This window comes from Bufo bufo, chromosome 2 (genome assembly GCF_905171765.1).
Source record: "Bufo bufo chromosome 2, aBufBuf1.1, whole genome shotgun sequence".
Lineage (NCBI taxonomy): Eukaryota > Metazoa > Chordata > Amphibia > Anura > Bufonidae > Bufo > Bufo bufo.
Window position 1 is genome coordinate 755,838,092 of NC_053390.1, and position 19,144 is coordinate 755,857,235.

Genomic DNA, 19,144 nt, shown 5'->3' on the forward strand with positions numbered 1-19,144 from the left:
GTGCTCTTTTGTCTTCTCTCGGGATGTGGTGCATAGGGGGCCTTTTGTGAAGTTTCCTTTCCCAAGATCTTACTAGGTCGTTGCTGTAGTCCCTAAGATCTCTGAGGAGTTTGGTGCATTTGGACCGAACAAGGTTGTATTCATATATTCTTAGGGGTTCTTTTTGATAGTTAAGCGGTGGAATTGTGTTGGGGTTGGCCCTATAACATTTGAGGTGATAGTCGAGGTTGGTGGTTAGGTTGCGGCTTGTATTTTTACGTTTGGCTATAAGAATCTTCATGAGTGATTGGGAGCAGTTATCGCTGATGTGTAACCAGTCTGTGTTAAAGATTTGGTCGTTAGGGAATGTGGGTTTTAGCGATAGTCTTAGACCTCTCGGAATGAGGTTTAGGGCCAGGTAGATCCTCAGAAAAAAATGATCTATTTCATTGTGGATGTAGTTTTTTGTGTCATTGAGAATGGTATTATGCGATTGGTTATCTGTCTCTGTCCAGTGTCTGTTGATTTCTGTGTTCCACGGGTTGATCTCGATTTTTTGGATAGTTTTATAGTCATTTTCGGTTAGCAGTAGGGATACTTCTTTTTTTATTCTCGGTATGATGTTACGGATGTCATCTTTCAGGTAGCTCCATCCCGTGTCAGCCTCTTTACCTCTGGTCGTTGGGGGTGGTATCCTCCGACGATCCATAGTGGGTATAAGAGAGAGAGAGAGAAAGTGTGAGGGTCAAACGGATCTCTTGGAATGGCTTTCCACTAGATCTGAAAGACTTGAGGCGCCTCGGGTGGATAGGAGCGGGGTGGAGAGAAAGTAGGGTGATAGATGCTAGAGGCTGCTCCGGGTTTGGTCAGGTCGACAAGGGAGTCTGCCTGTATAGGGTGAGGTAGTGAGCCAAAAAAAGGGGGACTGGTGGGTGGGGATACCCTCCAAATCTCGCCTCTTATTTATATAAACCCTTGTGAGCGCCAATAGAGGATTAGTGTTGGGCTGCTGGAGTGTGTGATAGGTTGTTGTTGGGGTTATGTTATATTAATATGTAGAGGGATATCAATTGTGTAGGAAAAAATTGTACAGGAAAAAAGTTGTACATACATGTAAAAAAAATTTTTTTTAAAACAAGCGAAATAAAACAAAATCTGCATACAAAGAGCGAGTGAAAAGTATACACGTATAAAATCTGCTGAGAGAATAAAAGGATAAAAAATAAAAAATAGATTGTACGTAAAAGTGGGATCACTGCATACAGCCTCTATTGCCTAAGAGGCCGTGTGAACCGCCCCCCCCCGTGAAGTGAGTAAACTTACTTATGATACCACAATATTATAATATATATGTCGGTATTTTAAACAAAAAAAACTTTTATCCATTGCTCTATCCTACTGTACCACATCTATTGTGTACGACGCTGCAGAACACGGCCTCTTAGGCAATAGAGGCTGTATGCAGTGATCCCACTTTTACGTACAATCTATTTTTTATTTTTTATCCTTTTATTCTCTCAGCAGATTTTATACGTGTATACTTTTCACTCGCTCTTTGTATGCAGATTTTGTTTTATTTCGCTTGTTTTAAAAAAAATTTTTTTTTACATGTATGTACAACTTTTTTCCTGTACAATTTTTTCCTACACAATTGATATCCCTCTACATATTAATATAACATAACCCCAACAACAACCTAAATCTTCAACTGCCACCAATTATATGTCCTGTTACTATTTGGATAGATGCTCTTTGTAGCCATTCTCCACTCCACTGATATATGAAGGTCTTGCCCAGTGGGATTCCTGGGCATAAACTCAAAATTCCCTAATCCACATGAGGAACCGCAAGGCATTCTATGACAGAAATCAGTTTCAGTGGTAGATTTCTGCCATGGGATAACCCACAGTGAATTTGTCTAGTGCAAATCCTGCATGTGTGAACATACCCTAACTGTGTACTTACATAGTCTTAAATTCTGCACGAAAAGTTTCTCTATGGTCGGTACCACTTACATGGCAGTGTATAAGTATATGACCCATGCAGTGTCAGGCTGGGTTCACATCTGCGTTGTGAACTCTGGCACTATGATCTGGTCTCTGTATCTGGTATATATGCCAGCTTTCGGCCGGACAAAAAATACTACAGACACTTTTTGTCCAGCCGAATGCCAGCATATATACCGGAAAGCGTCCGGATCCCATTATAGTGAATGGCGATCCAGTGGTGCACAGTGGTATCCGGCTATGCCAGATACAGTGGACTTCAACCGTCTGTTCTTCCGACAAAAAATACTGCTGGGGTTCACAGCGCAGATTACAATTACTGTCAGTTACAGTAGCACATGTGTCTGGATCTAACACCGATTTCCCAATAACCATAACTTTAAAAAAAAAGTCTAATTACCTAAGGTTTAAAATTAATAATCTTGGCAGCAGCAATTACCTGTCTGTACTCCGCACCCGCGTTCTGCAGCACACACCCGGACCTTCTGGTAGAATGTGTCCCATATTCATTAGTCCGTCGGAATACAAACCTGTTTTTATAAACTGCTAGTTAACATGAAAATAATTACATGTGTAGAGTAGGTGCAAAATGACATAAAAATATCAGTGAAATCCATAAAGCAAAGCACTTAGGTGGAGACACAAGTTTATACCTGTATTATGTAATAGTGACATCAGGTGTCTTAAAGAAAAAGGCCAGGGCGGGGGGAGCATTCCTTATGATTGCCTCATGTTAGGGACCAAGGTTACAAGAGGCATTTAAAATAAAAATAATTAAAAGATTTTATCTCAGTCCCGACAGTCTTGTGGCTGCCATGTTTCAATCTATGTAATAGCAAACAGAGCAGATATAGCTACAACTGATCATACACATTGCCCCAGATTTGCCAATCCTATACATAGTGTAAATTTATGCCGGGTTTACACACAGCCATTGCTCATCCTCATACAGTGGAGGTGATCGCTGCATGTAAATGCAGCTCTTTCCTCCACAGCAGGCAATTATCGAGAAGGAATGGTTCCTTCCTGATAATTGCCTGCTCCTTCAGACAGGCTGTCTAGACCAGCACCAGATTTATCACAGGGGCTCAGGCTGGATAATAAATGTGGTGCAGGGACAGACGCACTTTTCTCTAACTGTATACCAACTATTGGTTGGCTTATTTTGAGACAGAATTTTACGGCAGAATTGTACGGCTCCTTTCTGCAAAGTCCCAAACCTTCTCGCTAAGCTTCACACTGAAAAAAGTGTAGAAACCCTAGTTGCGCCAGTTTGTGCCACATTTTGTAGCTGGAGAAAGATTAGTAAAGATTTCACACTCACTGTCCTGTTATAGCATTGATTCCCATTTGAAAACGAAGAAATTCCCAATAATGACAAAATAATTGCTCAAAACGCAATTTCCTACTATAACACGTGGATCTAAAATACACCTTTGTTTTCATTCCATTTCTGTCCATTTACCACAATATGCAAATAATAATAAGGGTTAAAGGGCCTATGAGAGTTCAATAAAAAAAAAAAAAAAAGACAGAAGCACTATTAGAATAATAAAAAAACAACAACGTATACTCACCATCCTATATAGCCCTCTGTTCCAGAGCCGCTGCAGCCATGATGTAAGATTTGTGGCTGCACTGGTGACATGCCCTTATACTGGCCTCTGTGATAGATAGCACAAGACCACTGATGCCACCCATTGCCTGCAGCAGTAATATGTGGTATATGGGCAAGTCACTGCTACAGTGAGAAAAATACAACGCCTGGAGGGCAGGATTGCAGTGGTGGTTGTGGAACGGAGTGTTTTTTTTAATTAATATTATTATTATTTTAATGCCTTCCTTGCTTTATACAAAATAAACAAACTCTGACAACCCCTTTAATTCAAGTTGAACTGACTTCTTGTCTCACATTGCTAAACTCTGTTGTTGTAGAGAATTTGTGCCTTTAAGATATATGGATAATTTTAGAAAGCTCTCTAATCTCTTACGTACAGTAGCTTGGCCAGTGGATTAGATTCACGTCGGTGAGAGTTAAGAAATGCCTGTCTAATACCCAGCGTTTGAAATGCTAGATTATAACAACCTCTGGAATGACCTGTGTGGATATATTAAGATAAGAAAATACTTCGAAAGAAAATGTCAATCTTTTTGGCATAGATTAAGAATATCAGTGAGGGCAGAGAAAAGCTGAGCATGTTTACAGACAGTAGACGAAAGAAAGGGAAGGAAATCCAAGATGAAATGATGTTCATATCATGACACAACTGATGAATGCTAACCCTTTTCACCTTGTGCCAAAAAAATAAGACATGACCTTGGAGTTCGCTTACATATAGCTTGGCATCTGATAACATGCCAGTAGACCGGTTCCATAGATGTCAGGCATAGCCACCGATGTACAATTAAATTCCTACCCCCCTTCACAAGCTAGAGAGAGCCAATAAAGAGGCTAGTTAAGCCACAGCGCCAAAATTCTCTGCATTTTCCCTGTGTGCTGAGAGGATGGTGTATAACGGCCTGTAGTCTGCTGATGGATATCCTAGGGAATGGCGGGGTATACGAGCTTCCTGGCTAAGGATGAATATTTAAGAGAAGTGCCGGGTACATTGATTGTAGGGAGAATAGGTCCGACGCACAGAGGAACAGCGGCCCGGCTGCCTGGGTAATGGCAGGAAGAAAGAGGTTCAAGTTCTACCATTGTGTAGATAAAAGAACCAATACTTATTTCAATATGTTAAAACCACAGTGGTGTGCATCCATAAACCTAAAAAAAACTAGTGGATGCACACCCCTATGGTTGCAACATGATGAAATAATGCTTTGATCTGTTATCTAAAGGGTGCTGGAGCTTGAACCTCTTCCTTCTTGAAAGCTAAGATTATATAGCCCATGAGTGTAAAGGAAATGGTTTACTTTTCATGCAGTTTCATAGTGTATACACAGGTTAGACATAACATTGTCTGATATTATGTAGATCCCCCTCTTTCTGCAAAAACCTCTCTGATCCATTGAGGTATAGATTCCAGCAGACCTCTGAAGGTGTCCTGTGGTATTTGGCACCAAGATGTTAGCAGCAGATCATTTAAGGTCTGTAAGTTTTGAGGTGCAGCCTCCATGGATTGGACTTGTTTTCCCAGAATATCCCACAGATGCTCAATCGGATTGAGATATGGGGAACTTTGAGGCCAAATCAAGACCTTCAACTCTTTGTCATGTCCCTCAAACCACTCCTCAACATTTTTTGCAGTGCGGCAGAGGGCATTATCCTGATTTTTTTTTTTTAAAAAGGCCACCTCTATTAACGAACAGCATGACCATGATGGTATGTATTTGGTCTACAATATTGTTTAGGTAGAACGTACATGTCTAAGTAGCATCCACATAAATACCAGTAGCCAAGGTTTCCCAGTAGAACACTGCCCAGATAAGTTGAGTATGGAGTGACGTACTACTGAGTCCCTCACTGATCAGCTGTAATCGATTGGGATTCGTGGCAGTGTCTTTTAAATGTAATATCCCTACAGTACACAGTTAATGGGCTGCCTGTATTATACCTAGATGTGCCGGGTCCTCCAGAGTGAGAGACTCTATTTGTAGCCGCTCTCTACTCTCCAGGATGGAACGCTATTGATTTAGAAATCTAAAACAGGGTTAAACTGACAGTACACTGTCACAAACTAGAAGGATTTAACCGTTTAAACTCCTACATGTTCTCATGCTTTATTTACAGTGCTGTTCCGTGCAAAATTAAATTAATAATTGAAATACTTGAGAAATAACGATGTCCTTCAACAAGATTTCTTGCTGATGACATATGCTATTCGCTTGTAAACCCGCAAATGTGTATTCATAAGTTCAGTGAAACCAGATATTTATGAGCAGAGTCTCGCTTTGCTTGTGTTCATTGCATAGCTCTTGACTGGTTCCTGTGGCATTGGAGAATGGTGGAAAGGTTAGGTGACAACGGCAAACAGAAAAATTTGAAGAAGGGGCATGACTTTCAGAGTTGATATATCAGCGAGGACAGCCTGAGGAAAGAGGAAAAGGTGAGAATTATTTCAAAGATTTATTGTAATTATGCAGCGCCTCACATAGCGTTTCTTTATATTATACTTTTATGAATATTTATATATGAAAAAGCAGCAGAGCTGACGCTACAGAGGCCCTAATGCTATGTCTGCAGCTTGGTGTGCTGTGGATGTTCGGACTAGCCTAAATCTGTCACTATTAGGCCTCCTGTACACAACCGTTTTTTTTTCCCGTTTATTGCGTTCCGTATACGGATCCATTAATTTCAATGGTTCCGCAAAAAAAATGGAATGTACTCCGTATGCATTCCGTTTCCGTATTTCCGTTTTTCCGTTCCGTTGAAAGATAGAACATGTCTTATTATTGCCCGCAAATCACGTTCCGTGGCTCCATTCAAGTCAATGGGTCCGCAAAAAAAACTGAACACATATCCGTATGTCTTCCGTATCCGTTCTGTTTTTGCGGAACCATCTATTGAAAATGTTATGCCCAGCCCAATTTTCTCTATGTAATTACTGTATACTGTATATGCCATACGGAAAAACAGAAACGGTAACAAAAAAACGGAACAACGGATCCGTGAAAAACGGACCGCAAAACACTGAAAAAGCCATACGGTCGTGTGCAGGAGGCCTTACAGTGCATGGATTAGACAATGGTCACTGCTGATTGCTATAAGGCCCCCTTCTTACAGCATTCTGACTTTTCTCTACCATGTGACTATACCAACACAGCAAATACAGACTGGCCTACAAACCATTTCATTATATGTTAGTTTAGCACTGCAACAAATCTTATAAATGCTATGATAAAACTAAACCAGCGAGTGGGTGTTGTGCAAACAACATGGCCAGCGCCTTATAAAACGGATTGCCATTTAAAGGGTATCTGTCAGCAGTTTTGTACCTATGACACTGGCTGACCTGTTACATGTGCAATTGGTAGCTGAAGACATCTGTGTTGGTCCCATGTTCATATGTGCCTGCATTGTGCACTTTGATTGACAGGGCCAGGTTTGATGAGGTTTTCACTGCCTAGTCCTGTCACCTAAAGTGGACAGGGCGTGGCAGTTGCAGAGAGAGCGGAGCCTCTAGGTGTAATGGCAACGCCCCCGTTGCTCCTAGAGGCTATTTGCATATAAAACAACTTCATTTTCCTCAGCTGCCAAGCACAGATGCAACAGGTCAGCTAGTTTCATAGGGCAAAAATCTGCTGACAGCTGCCCTTCAAACATGGACGAACCTGCAGACTGTATATCGGTTGTTCGGCTGACTTTCATTTGGCAGGTGATGCAGAAAAAAAAAAGATTGAATTATTTATATTTCAACATGCCTGATCCTTTGTTCTGAAGGGAGAACAGCCCCTGGCAATGGTGTCTGGCAGCTGCATATTTCCTTCTCCCCACTAAGAAGACATGTACACGTGGCCACTTGTATGGCTACCTCAAAGGGATTTTCTGTGCTTTCAACATTGATGATCGATCCTCAGGGAAGGTCATCAATATCTGATCAGTGGGTGTCTGACACCCAGCACTGCCACTGATCAGTTGTTACCTGCAGCCACCAGCACCAGAGCTACCACTGCGCAGCTCCGATCAAAGAGTAGTGGCTATTCCAGGTTACTGCAGATCAGCTCCCAAGAGAAAAAAACATGAGAGCATGGACTCTATTTAAAGAAGTTGTGACTCCCTTCTTCTGGGCCTTAGTTTAGTTTGTGGGCTCTTTGTTCAGCTCTGAAATGGCTAATAATCTAATATGCATGGAGAGCCCCCAAAGAAGATTTGGGAGAACTACATTATTTTGCCCAATTCTTTTGTCCACCTGGGTGTTAAGCCATCATCAGAAATGTCTGAAATTGGATTTCTCCCTTCTCACCACTGAAACACATTCAAACTTGCCTGAACCGCGCATGTACAGTATGTGTATGGGGAAATCGGGAAAGATAATGTAGCTGACGTTCAGCCGTCAGCTCTTGAAGGTGTAGGGACACCTTAACGATGTTCTAATCAAAAAGCTCTTGTCCTCAAATCAAACAGGAGATGCGTCCTTTGGTTGACCAGTAGATCAAATCAATAAATTTTTCCGCCATTTCGCAATGTTTATTCCAAAGGAAAAGATAAGACTGAATATTGTACTGAATGGTGCCGCCACCATCAACAATTCTAAACATTTTCATTTTGCATATACTAATATTCAGACAAGAGCAGGTGCACCAGCCCTAGTTATTGATATGACTGTTCATGGTGGCACCTGGAAAATCCAAGCAATGTTATTTGACCACCAAGCAAGCTTGCAAAAGCCTCAGTGATCTAGCAGTATAAAAAGTGATCTCTTCTTCCAGTCTTGTACATTACAGCTTCATAAATGACCGTAAAAACCCCAAGTATGTCCAAGCAAATGATTAGACCTACAGTCAGCTAAGGAAGTGTATTTTATCTTGGCCTTTAGACATGCTGCAAATACAGATGGTATCAAGAGTGTTTAACGGGTCTAAAATTTCAAGTTGGGGCTAAAAATACAAGCACATTATGAATCCCGTGCCTACATCGTAAGCAATGTTCATTTAAGAGCTAATTCTCCAGTCTGGCAACGTGACTCATCAATGCGCTTGCTTCCTAGCTGAACTATATCTTTTCAGGAAGGAAAAAAAATAAATAAAAAATGATGGAACTTTTTTTACATAATCACTAAATCTGGAGAACAAAGATAATTATCGTTGGAGGCGAAAGTAATAAAAAAGAAATTACATGTAATAAAATAATCTACAATCTTAATCATAATAAAAATCGAAAATGATACAATTATGAGGTTAACTATATTTTCTACTGAAAATATAGAAAAATAGTTGAGAATTCAATAGTATAAACTGAGACTAAAGAAAGAAGTGGGGTGGCAGTCGGCAGGCTTTATGATCTAACCCATATGTCAGCTGGTAGAGGCCATTCAGCTTCATTTCACTGTGTAGTCAGAGTAAGAATCTAGGCGCAGAGGCTTGCATTTTATGAGAGGAACATGGGAAGCTTAGGTTACTTTGGGTGGCAATGGGTCAGGAACTATTTCAATCTCATTGGAGTGTAACTTATCCTTACTTCAGCAGCAGCCAGTGATGTCACCTCCATCAGGTTCATTGCTCGGAAAGCAAACACAGCAGCTGCCAGCACTGGAAGAGAATGCAGAATATTTCAAATACTGACCTACTAATTATCAACGTGAATAAGTCATCAATAAATAATTTCTGTGTCACACGTGACACAGGTGAATTTCATACAATGCCACATACAGATCACTAGTAGAATGAATGTAATTCAGTAAAGTAATTGCTGCATATCAAGTCCCAAGACTAAGGCCTCTTTCACATGGGCATTGCGGGAAAAGGTGCGGGTGCGTTTTGCACTCGCGTGAGAAAAATCACGCATGTTTGGTACCCAAACCCGAACTTCTTCACAGAAGTTCGGGCTTGGGTTAGGTGTTGTGTAGATGTTATTATTTTCCCTTATAACATGGTTATAAGGGAAAATAATAGCATTCTGAATACAGAATGCTTAGTAGGTGATCAATTGAGGGTTAAAAAAAAAATAAAAAAAATTAACTCACCTTCTCCTCTTGTTCGCGTAGTTCCCGGTCTCTTCTTTACTTCTTTAATGATGAGCTGTGGGCTAAAGGACCTTTGGTGACGTCAGATCACATGCTCCAATCACATGGTCCATCACCGTGGTGATGGACCATGTGATTGGAGCATGTGATCTGACGTCACCACAGGTCCTAGCCGGTAGTTCATCATTAAAGAAGTAAAGAAGAGACCGGGAACTACGCGAACAAGAGGAGAAGGTGAATTAATATTATTATTTTTTTTTAACTCTCAATTGATCACCTACTAAGCATTCTGTATTCAGAATGCTATTATTTTCCCTTATAACCATGTTATAAGGGAAAATAATACAGTGAATAGACTGTCACCTAGCAACCATGCGTGAAAATCGCACCGCATCCGCACTTGTTTGCGGATGCTTGCAATTTTCATGCAACCCCATTCACTTCTATGGGGCCTGCGTTGCGTGAAAAACGCAAAATATAGAGCATGCTGCGATTTTCACGCAACGCACAAGTGATGTGTGAAAATCACCGCTCATGTGAACAGCCCCATAGAAATGAATGGGTCGGTATTCAGTGCGGGTGCAATGCGTTCACCTCACGCATCGCATACGTTCGGAATACTCGCCCGTGTGAAAGGGGCCTAAAAGTTTCAAATTTCAGGGTGACTGAACACTACACGAGAATTTCGAGACTTGTAGTTCACTGTAATAGCCTATAAAGGGAGTCTAGAACTCCACAGGAATCCAAATCACTTTCTTAAAAGATTTTTCCAGGGAGAACTTAAAAAAAAAAAAAAACGGAGCACAATGGGATAAAAACAACAGACAATTGTTACTCAACTCGCTGATCCTCTGCAGCTGCTGCTCCTCTCCACTAGCTGGTTCTGGCCTCGACACACAAGAAAATGGCTTGAACTTCCCACTCAGCCAATGCCTGGGGGAGGTGAGTCACCGCTGCCGCCAGTGATTGGCTTTGAAGGCAGTCCAAGCAACTTCCTGTGTGTTGACACCAAAACCAGCAAGTGGAGAGCAGCAGGGACAGAAGCAACGCTGGAAAGGCAGTTTCAAGGGATCGGTGAGAGAACAATGTTTTATTATTTTTAACAAATTCTGCTCCATTTTTTTAAATAAAAGTATTCTCTAGAAAACCACTTTAAAGATAAAGGTACATTTACTCTGTATAAAAATAAGTTCAGACCAGTTTTGTGCAAGCAGTTTGTATTTCTAAAAAGAAAATACACTTTTATGTAAGAACGGTTTATATATTTATTTTTTGCTGATATGTGAAATTAAGGCACGTTGTGTAATAATTGTGTGATAAGGAATTCTACAATTTTCTAAAATATTTCGGACCCCTTTTACTAATACGGTCTAAAATACTGTCTATAAGTAGGATAGTGTAAACTGATAAGTTTGGTGCACCTATAGACTGTCTCATCTAAGTTTACACCACCTATTTGTTGGCTTAGTTACCCCCAAAAAGTGCCAATAAATGTGGTACAAAGAATGTATGCCAGCTTATGGGTGTCATTTTCACTATAACTCTAGCCTATTTTGAGTAGCAAATCTCATTTTGTGTTTCAATTCCTCTGTGCTGAAAATCCCTGCTCTCAGTTTAGTGCTGTAGATGAAATCCTGATGGAAATAGAAATGGAGAACGGAGAGGGTCTCGGAACTTGTCAAAACAGATTACAGGAATCAATATTGGGGAGAATGAAAATGATCAGAAAATGAAAATCCAGCATCCCATGCAATAAAATGCTTCAGGCCTTATTACAAATCATCATAAAGTGACAAAAGGGGGCTATTGCTTACACGTTTCAGGCATCTTCATGTCCTTAGTCTGTGATGACTAAGGGTATGAAGATGCCTACAACGCATAAGTGATAGTCCCATTTTCTCCCTTATGGGATTCACAAGTATTTCTAATGAAGCTTGGAGCATTTCATTACATGGGATGCTGCATTTTAGTTTTTCTGCTGTGGATGGGGCCATACACGTCTGTGCATCCTGACCAGAAGTTTTTGAGCTGACAGTACAGTTGATCATAAAGACGATGATTACTTCCAAACTTAAATGGCAGTGGGGAGATAGCAATGCAGAAAATATCAGAGAGAGAGTACTGTATGATGGGTGTGGTTTGTTCTAATATACATAAGGAAATGTTCTTCTTAAACAAATTATGTTGATCGCACCTGTCATTACCTGCCCAAAATTCGATCACATTTTTCCTTTCTGACAATAGATGATTTTTTATAAAATGGCTCTGTCAAAATTTTTGTACGAGTATGGCTAGTTTCCCATTTGCGGCGGAGAACTCCAGCAGGCTTTTCCTGTAGAGAACAGCCTGCCAGAGTTCTGATGATCTGGCATTGCCGGATACAGCCGCATTCCCGCCGGACCCTATTGACTATAATGGGGTCCGGCACAGATCCGGCAAATGCCTGGCAAATATGCTCAGAACCAGCCAGACAAAAAATGACATTGTTTTTTTGTCCGGCTGATTCCCAGCATTGTCTGCTGGCCCCGTCTGCCGGAACACCCAGTTGCAGGTGTGAAGGTAGCCTAAAGGATTTTTCCTCTCTCTATTCATGCCTTTTTGGTAGCTTATTCATCACACTCGTTTGTGTTACTCACCTTGCCGCGTCCAGCGCTGCTCTTCTGCTTGCAGCTGCCAGTTCTCTGCACACAACCAGCCGGGTCTCCATGATGACTAGCTTGCTTTGATGGCAGCATGTAGCGGTGACGGCTTTAAAAGAGAAGATCAGGCTGGATACCTTTTGTATGTGGATTCTTTGCTAGTAAACCTTTGACCCTGACTCTCCTGTATACATCTGTCTTCTCTTCTACTTTGTTGCATCCTGATTGCTCTACCCGTTGATAACACAGGCTTCACTTTGACTCTGATTTCCGTGCTTCTCCAGACATCCCTACAGCGTACCTACCAAGAATTAAGGATTATTCTAAGGACTGCAACCAGAGAATCCAACTGGGAAAGATCCTACCTTTAGGCAGGGGTTCTAGGGTGAATAATGGGGAATTTCCTTACACCACTATGAAGCCAACTAAGGTGTGGCCATATACAACAGGCTACTGTCAGGTGAACAATAATTTTATAGACATCCACTGTATTCATGACACATGCACAATAAGTTTGTGAAAAGTGTGTGTTGTCAATAGGGGGAGAAGAATAACCACTTCCAGACACTTCTGGTGGTAGCTTATCTCTTGAAATCTATGCACTCGGAAAGTCTTCAGACCCTTTCACTTTTTTCACAATTTCTTATGTTGCAGCTAGTGTTGAGCGAACTTGTGTTTTAAGTTCGGCGTCTAAAGTTTGGTTTGGGTTATCGAAGAATCGCATTATGGATTCCACTACCACGGACCATAATGTTATTTAGAATCCATAACGCGATTCTTCGATAACCCGAACCCGAACTTAAAACACATGTTCGCTCAACATTAGTTGCAGCCTTTTGCTAAAATGAAAAAATCTAGTTTTCCCCCATTGATCTCCACTCCATAATGAGAAAATAAAAAACAGAATTTTTGCTAATTTATTAAAAAGGAAAAACTAAAATTCTGCATGGACATATGTATTCAGTCCCTTTGCTATGGCACTTGAAATTTAGCTCTGGGGCTCTTTAAGATGTTTCTATGGTGGGGATCCACCTATGATACATTCAGTTGATTGGACATGATTTGGAAAGACACTGCCCTGTTTATGAGGTCTCACAGCTGACAATGAGACAGGATTGTGTGGAGGCACAGATCTGGAGAAGGATACACAACATTTAAGTTGCACTGAAAGTCCCTATGAGCACAGTGGCCTCCATAATTCTTAAATGAAAGACGTTAGGAAGAACTCGCCACCCCACCAAAATAAGCAGTCGGTAGAGAAGAGCCTTGGTGAGAGAGGTTACCAATAAACCGATGTTCACTCTGGCTGAGCTTCAAACACTCCTGTGTGAAGATGGGAGAAACTTCCAGATGGCCAACCATCACTGCAGCACTCCACCAATCTGGGCTTTATGGCAAAGTGGCCAGAAAAAAAGCCTCTCCTCAGTAAAAGATACATGAAAGCCCACCTGGGGTTTACAAAAAGGGCACCTAAAGGACAAGACCTCTGTCTGTGACAAATAAGATTCACTAGTCTCATGAAGTGTCATGCCTGAAGGAAACCAGGCACCACTCATTATCTGCCCAATACTATCCCAGTGAAGCATGGTGGTGGCAGTATCATGCTGGGGGGAGTTTTTCAGCAGCCCAGACAGGGAGACTGGTCAGGGTTAAGTGAAAGCTGAATAAAGCAAAGTACAGAGATATTGATGAAAATCAGATCCAGAGTGCAGACCTCAGACTGGCCGAAGGGTCACCTTCCAACAAGACAATGACCCTAAGCATGCAGCAAAGACAACACAGGAGTGGCTTAGGGACAACTCTGTGAATGTCCTTGAGTGGCCCAGACAGAGCCCTGACAGACCAGAACCCAATCTTACATCTCTGGAGAGACCTGAAAATGGCTGTCCACTGATGGTCCGCATCCAACCTGACAGAGCTTGAAGAATGAGCCAGAGAAGAATGGCTGAAAATCCCCAAATGCATGTGTGCAAACCTTGTAGCATCAAACCCAAGAACACTGGAGGCTGTAATCACTGCCAAAGTAGCTTCACCTAAGTACCAAGTAAAGCAATGTTCCTCAACTCCAGTCTTCAGGACCCACCTACCGGTCATGTTTTCAGGATTTCCTTAGTATCGAGCAGGTGATATAATTAGTGTCAATGCATCAGGACTTATCACAGGTATTTCATTCTGTGGAACATTCTCAAATTATGACCGACAGGTGAACCCTGAGGACCGGAGTTAAGGAACACCAGAGTAATACTTATATTAATCCAATATTTTAGTTTTTCCTTATCAAAACATTAGCAAAGATTTCGCACATTCTGTTCTCACTTTATTATTATGGGGTATTGAGTGCAGAATGATGGGGAAAATGGGATATTTTTTTTTTCTTTTTACTAAAAGGCAGCAACAGCAAAATTTGAAAAAGATGAAAGGGTCTGAAGACTTTCCAAATGCATTGTGTATTGACTGAAATCTAAAGTTGCTTATACACTTTTAATAGCTGTTGGCCCAACAAATCCAACTCCTCAATACACACACATGATCAGCTAGGTGTGGTTTTATTTGGAAGAGAAGAGAAAGTGGCTACTGAAAGAACTCAAGAATTGGGCATTGAAATTCAGTGTGCTCCTTCCCTCCCCTGACATCATCTGTAGGGTGAAAGCTGGGAGCATTATGTTATAAAAACGTTCTACTTCCAACACACTTGCAGTGGCTGCTGTATAAAGTAAGGACATTAATTATAGCAGAAAGCTACACGAAGAAACTTTCTTATGTGGTGTTCATGTAAACAGGGCAAATAATTTGTAATCCAAGAGACATTTAAAACCATCTAAAAGTCGCATAAGTTAGATTGTCAGCTGGCCCCGTCAAAATGGTGTATTCGGATGACAACAGTCAGTTGCTTAACATCCACTAGAGTATTATAATACCAGTATATGTGTGAATTATGTATAATTCATTTTCAATAATATAAGTTTTATAAAAAAAATGGCGGTAACTAAAAATTAAGAAATAACATGTTCGCTGTATGAAATATTTAGTTTCTGCCGTTTTTTTTTGTCTCTTGGGCCGACTCTGAAAACAGCATCTTTTCCTTGAATATCAATATTGCAGTAAGATCGGTTACAGTGATTAAAATAAAAGTTCTCCACTTTCAGTCATACCATAGCTATTCCTACACTAGTATATTGCACGTTTAACTTATCCGCCTCTTACGAGAACTAAAATCTTTATATTTGAAATTGCTTGTGTAATATAACTTTTCCCGTTTTATATAACGCAATGCTATCCTCTGATAGTCGAAGCAAAAATCGCAGTCTGGTAGATTTTGCAGTGATATGTTGAAATTCTTATCTCCTTTTCAGTAAATTGCTTTTGATGTTAGTACAGGGACCTGCAAGACGATGAGGACCCCAGATGCAGATTCTAGGCTTGCATAGTTTGGCCAAAATGTCAGAACTTGTAGGGTTTGCTCATAGAGCTGCTGAATCAGCCCACCTGATCCAATAGTATAGGCACCGGTTAGCAAGCATGGTGCACGGCGTGACTGGAACTGTCTAGTTGTGTGCACTTGCAATACTAAACATCCCCTCCCTTATGGATGGAAGGTGTGTGAGTGGATGTTAATCATGTACTGTTGGGCCTGGCTAGTTTCTGAATCTTGCACCAGTAAGTATGGCCTTTCTTTTAGTAATGTGCAGTATTGTCGGCAGGCGGGCTGCTTTCAGTCTGGGGCTTCAGAAAGGCAGGAAAGAGGAGGATGAAATATAAGTGTCAAAGAGCAGCATTATGTGGACAGTGCATATAAGGGACAGGTAGAACAGGAAGTCTGTGAGGTGCAACTTCAGCCAATAGCTGCAGAGCAGGAAGTGATGTCACAGAAGGAAGTGTTGTTTTAGCAGCTTCTCCCAGGGAAACGGACAGGTTCGGACGACATCAAATGTGTGTGCCCACTATAAGTTACACTTATCAGAGCGTTCAGAATAGAATATGAAGAAATAAAAAATGATTGCTGTGGTAGCAAGCTACATGCATTTTGGGTGTTTTTGTGACAAAATGTTATAAAAAAAAAGTTCTACTTCCAACACATTTGCAGTGTCTGCTGTATAAATAAGGACATTTTTTTTAGTAGAAAGATACATGAAGAAAGAAACTTTCTTATGTGGTGTTCATGTAAACGGGGCAAATACGTCATCCAAAAGACATTTAAAACCATCTAAAGTCTCCTATGTTTTAGCTGAAGGCTTCCAACAAGAAGTGGCTCATGTAGCACGCCGAACACACGGAGAAAGCAAACAAAGAATACCATACAGAAGACACCAGGCACCATCTGGAGAGGCCTTTCAAATACGACCTCCAGCTGACACCACATGCACGAGTCCGCCTGCCAAGTAACATGTGAATGAGATACGAAAAGAACATACTTGTAACTCTAAAAAGCTGAAGTAAAAAATGATCTGAATACAAAATATTTTAATGAGAAAAACATTTATTTTTTCACTTCTGCTTTTGGGAACTGCTTTCTACTCAGGAACTGAAACACAGCCCCCTTGTGGTTAAACTAGCAAGAAAAATGGCAATACAGTACAATGTACAGAAAAGCTCTCCAACTATTGCAAACCCAAATCTCCCAGAATGTGGCAGTCAGAGCAAGCTGAGAGTTTCACCTTTCAAAACGAGGGGGATGACCATACCAGACATTTTTCATTCACCTCCACCACCTTCTGTCAACGACTGTATATGTGTTTAGTAAAAAAAAAAAAAGTTCCAGGAAAATAGACCATGTGTGATCACTGGGGGTCCAATCTAACAACCATGTGTGATTGGTGGGGGTCAGAGCCCCAAGATCTGCACTGTTCAACACAACAATACATCTTTTCAATGGAGCTGAGCTTATGAGCTGCTGTGACAAGATAAATGGTGACACCTTCACTCTGCTGATCAATGGGGATCCTGATGATCTGACCCCCATGGAATAGAAAAAGATAGCCTACCGTAAGAATACAGCATGACTCTATACTCCTAGAGAGCTCCTTTAATATATAGTTGAGTAATCTAGAAGACACAGCATTTTGGTAAAGTTACAACCACAGATGACTAACTAGAAGAAAAGCTGGCAAGCGGTGCTCCTAGGCACATCTGAAGTTAATTTCTATATAATAAAATACAGGCAAATACCTAGGGGGAAATTTACCATTCCTCATACGCTTCTTTTTGGCTATAAAAAGTCATAAAACTCAGATTTTGTGACTTTTTAAATCCCATTGAGACTTTTTTAGTCGCAATTGGCATTTTACTTCATCATCGCCAGGTTTGCAAAAAGGTGTGGTGAAGGCAGGGCCACCATCTGCGGCTTATTCATCATTATTTACACCAGAAACTTGCATAAGTACTGACTCAAATCTATAAGACAGAGTTATTATTCTGGTGCATAGACTGCCGCAGGAGGCCTGTAATTTATGACGAGGCTTGCACCCATCAAGACCGGCATAGCACACGATGGTCTTGATAAATCAGGGCCTTAGGCTTTCTTTCACCTACTAATTTTTAAGTAGTTCAGAGAACTCCTTAAGTGTGCTGCTAAATGTACTGCACAAAGTCTCAAGAGCCTAGTAAGCTGTTGTAAGCTAGCAATGAAAACCCTCCTGAAGGGGGACACATGGCTGCCTTTTTAAGGGCAGAGGTTCTGACACAATTCTATCCAGTTCAGCCAGTCGTCTGTGAGATAAAGAGCCTATACTTAGGGGTGCACCGAAATAAAAATTCTGGTCCGAAACCGAAACCGAAAATTCAGGATGCCCTTGACCGAAAACCGAAACCGAAACTGCCTTTTTGCCCAAATACTTTTAAAATACTTTTTTTTAAATGATTTTATTAATAATTCTTTTTCATGAATGAAATTCATCTGTGGGTGGCGCTGTTATGGAGAGGGGGATCTAAGGGTGGCGCTGTTATGGAGAGGGGGATCTGTGGGTGGCGCTATGGAGAGGGGGATCTGTGGGTGGCGCTGTTATGGAGAGGGGGATCTAAGGGTGGCGCTGTTATGGAGAGGGGGATCTGTGGGTGGCGCTATGGAGAGGGGGATCTGTGGGTGGCGCTGTTATGGAGAGGGGGATCTGTGGGTGGCGCTGTTATGGAGAGGGGGATCTGTGGGTGGCGCTGTTATGGAGAGGGGGATCTGTGGGTGGCGCTGTTATGGAGAGGGGGATCTGTGGGTGGCGCTGTTATGGAGAGGGGGATCTGTGGGTGGCGCTGTTATGGAGAGGGTAATCTGTGGGTGGCGCTGTTATGGAGAGGGGGATCTGTGGGTGGCGCTGTTATGGAGAGGGGGATCTGTGGGTGGCGCTGTTATGGAGAGGGGGATCTGTGCACTGTTATGGAAAGGGGATATGTGCACTGTTATGGGCATAACAGTGCACAGATCCCTTTCCCCATAACAGTGCACAGATCCCTTTCCCCATAACAGTGCACAGATCCCCCCTCCCATAGCAGTGCACAGATCCCCCCTCCCCATAGCAGTGCCATAGACCGATCCCCCTACCCATAACAGCCCCGGCCCTGCTGCTCACAGCATCACTCACTGCATCTTTATTTTACCTTACAATCGTGACGCTCCGGTAACAACTCTGCAGGCAGAGCGGAGGGCGGCGTAACGTCACTTACTCACGTGACGCACCTGCTCCGCCCACTTTATGAATGAAGGAGGCGGAGCAGGCGCGTCACGTGAGTAAGTGACGTTACGCCGGCCTCCGCTCTGCCTGCAGAGTTGTTAGTTACTGGAGCCTCACGATTGTAAGGTAAAATAAAGATGCAGTGACAAAGTAAACCGCCCGCCCGGCGCCCGCCCGCAGATGGTGGGTGACAAATCCCACACCCCATATTTTCGGCCGATATGTAACAATATCGG

At 41.8% G+C, this 19,144-nt stretch overlaps 1 protein-coding gene across 1 annotated transcript in view; it reads right to left on the bottom strand.

Moving 5' to 3' along the window:
* Positions 1-5,696: 5,696 nt before the first annotated feature.
* Positions 5,697-19,144, bottom strand: part of TBC1D19 (TBC1 domain family member 19) — a 197,616-nt gene continuing 184,168 nt past the window's right edge. Inside the window, exons 20-21 of the mRNA XM_040419011.1 lie at positions 9,106-9,176; positions 5,697-6,016 (exon numbers count right to left, since the gene is read on the bottom strand). Coding sequence (XP_040274945.1) covers positions 5,942-6,016; positions 9,106-9,176 — 146 coding nt within the window. The 3' untranslated portion in view covers positions 5,697-5,941. The remainder of the gene's footprint in view (positions 6,017-9,105; positions 9,177-19,144) is intronic.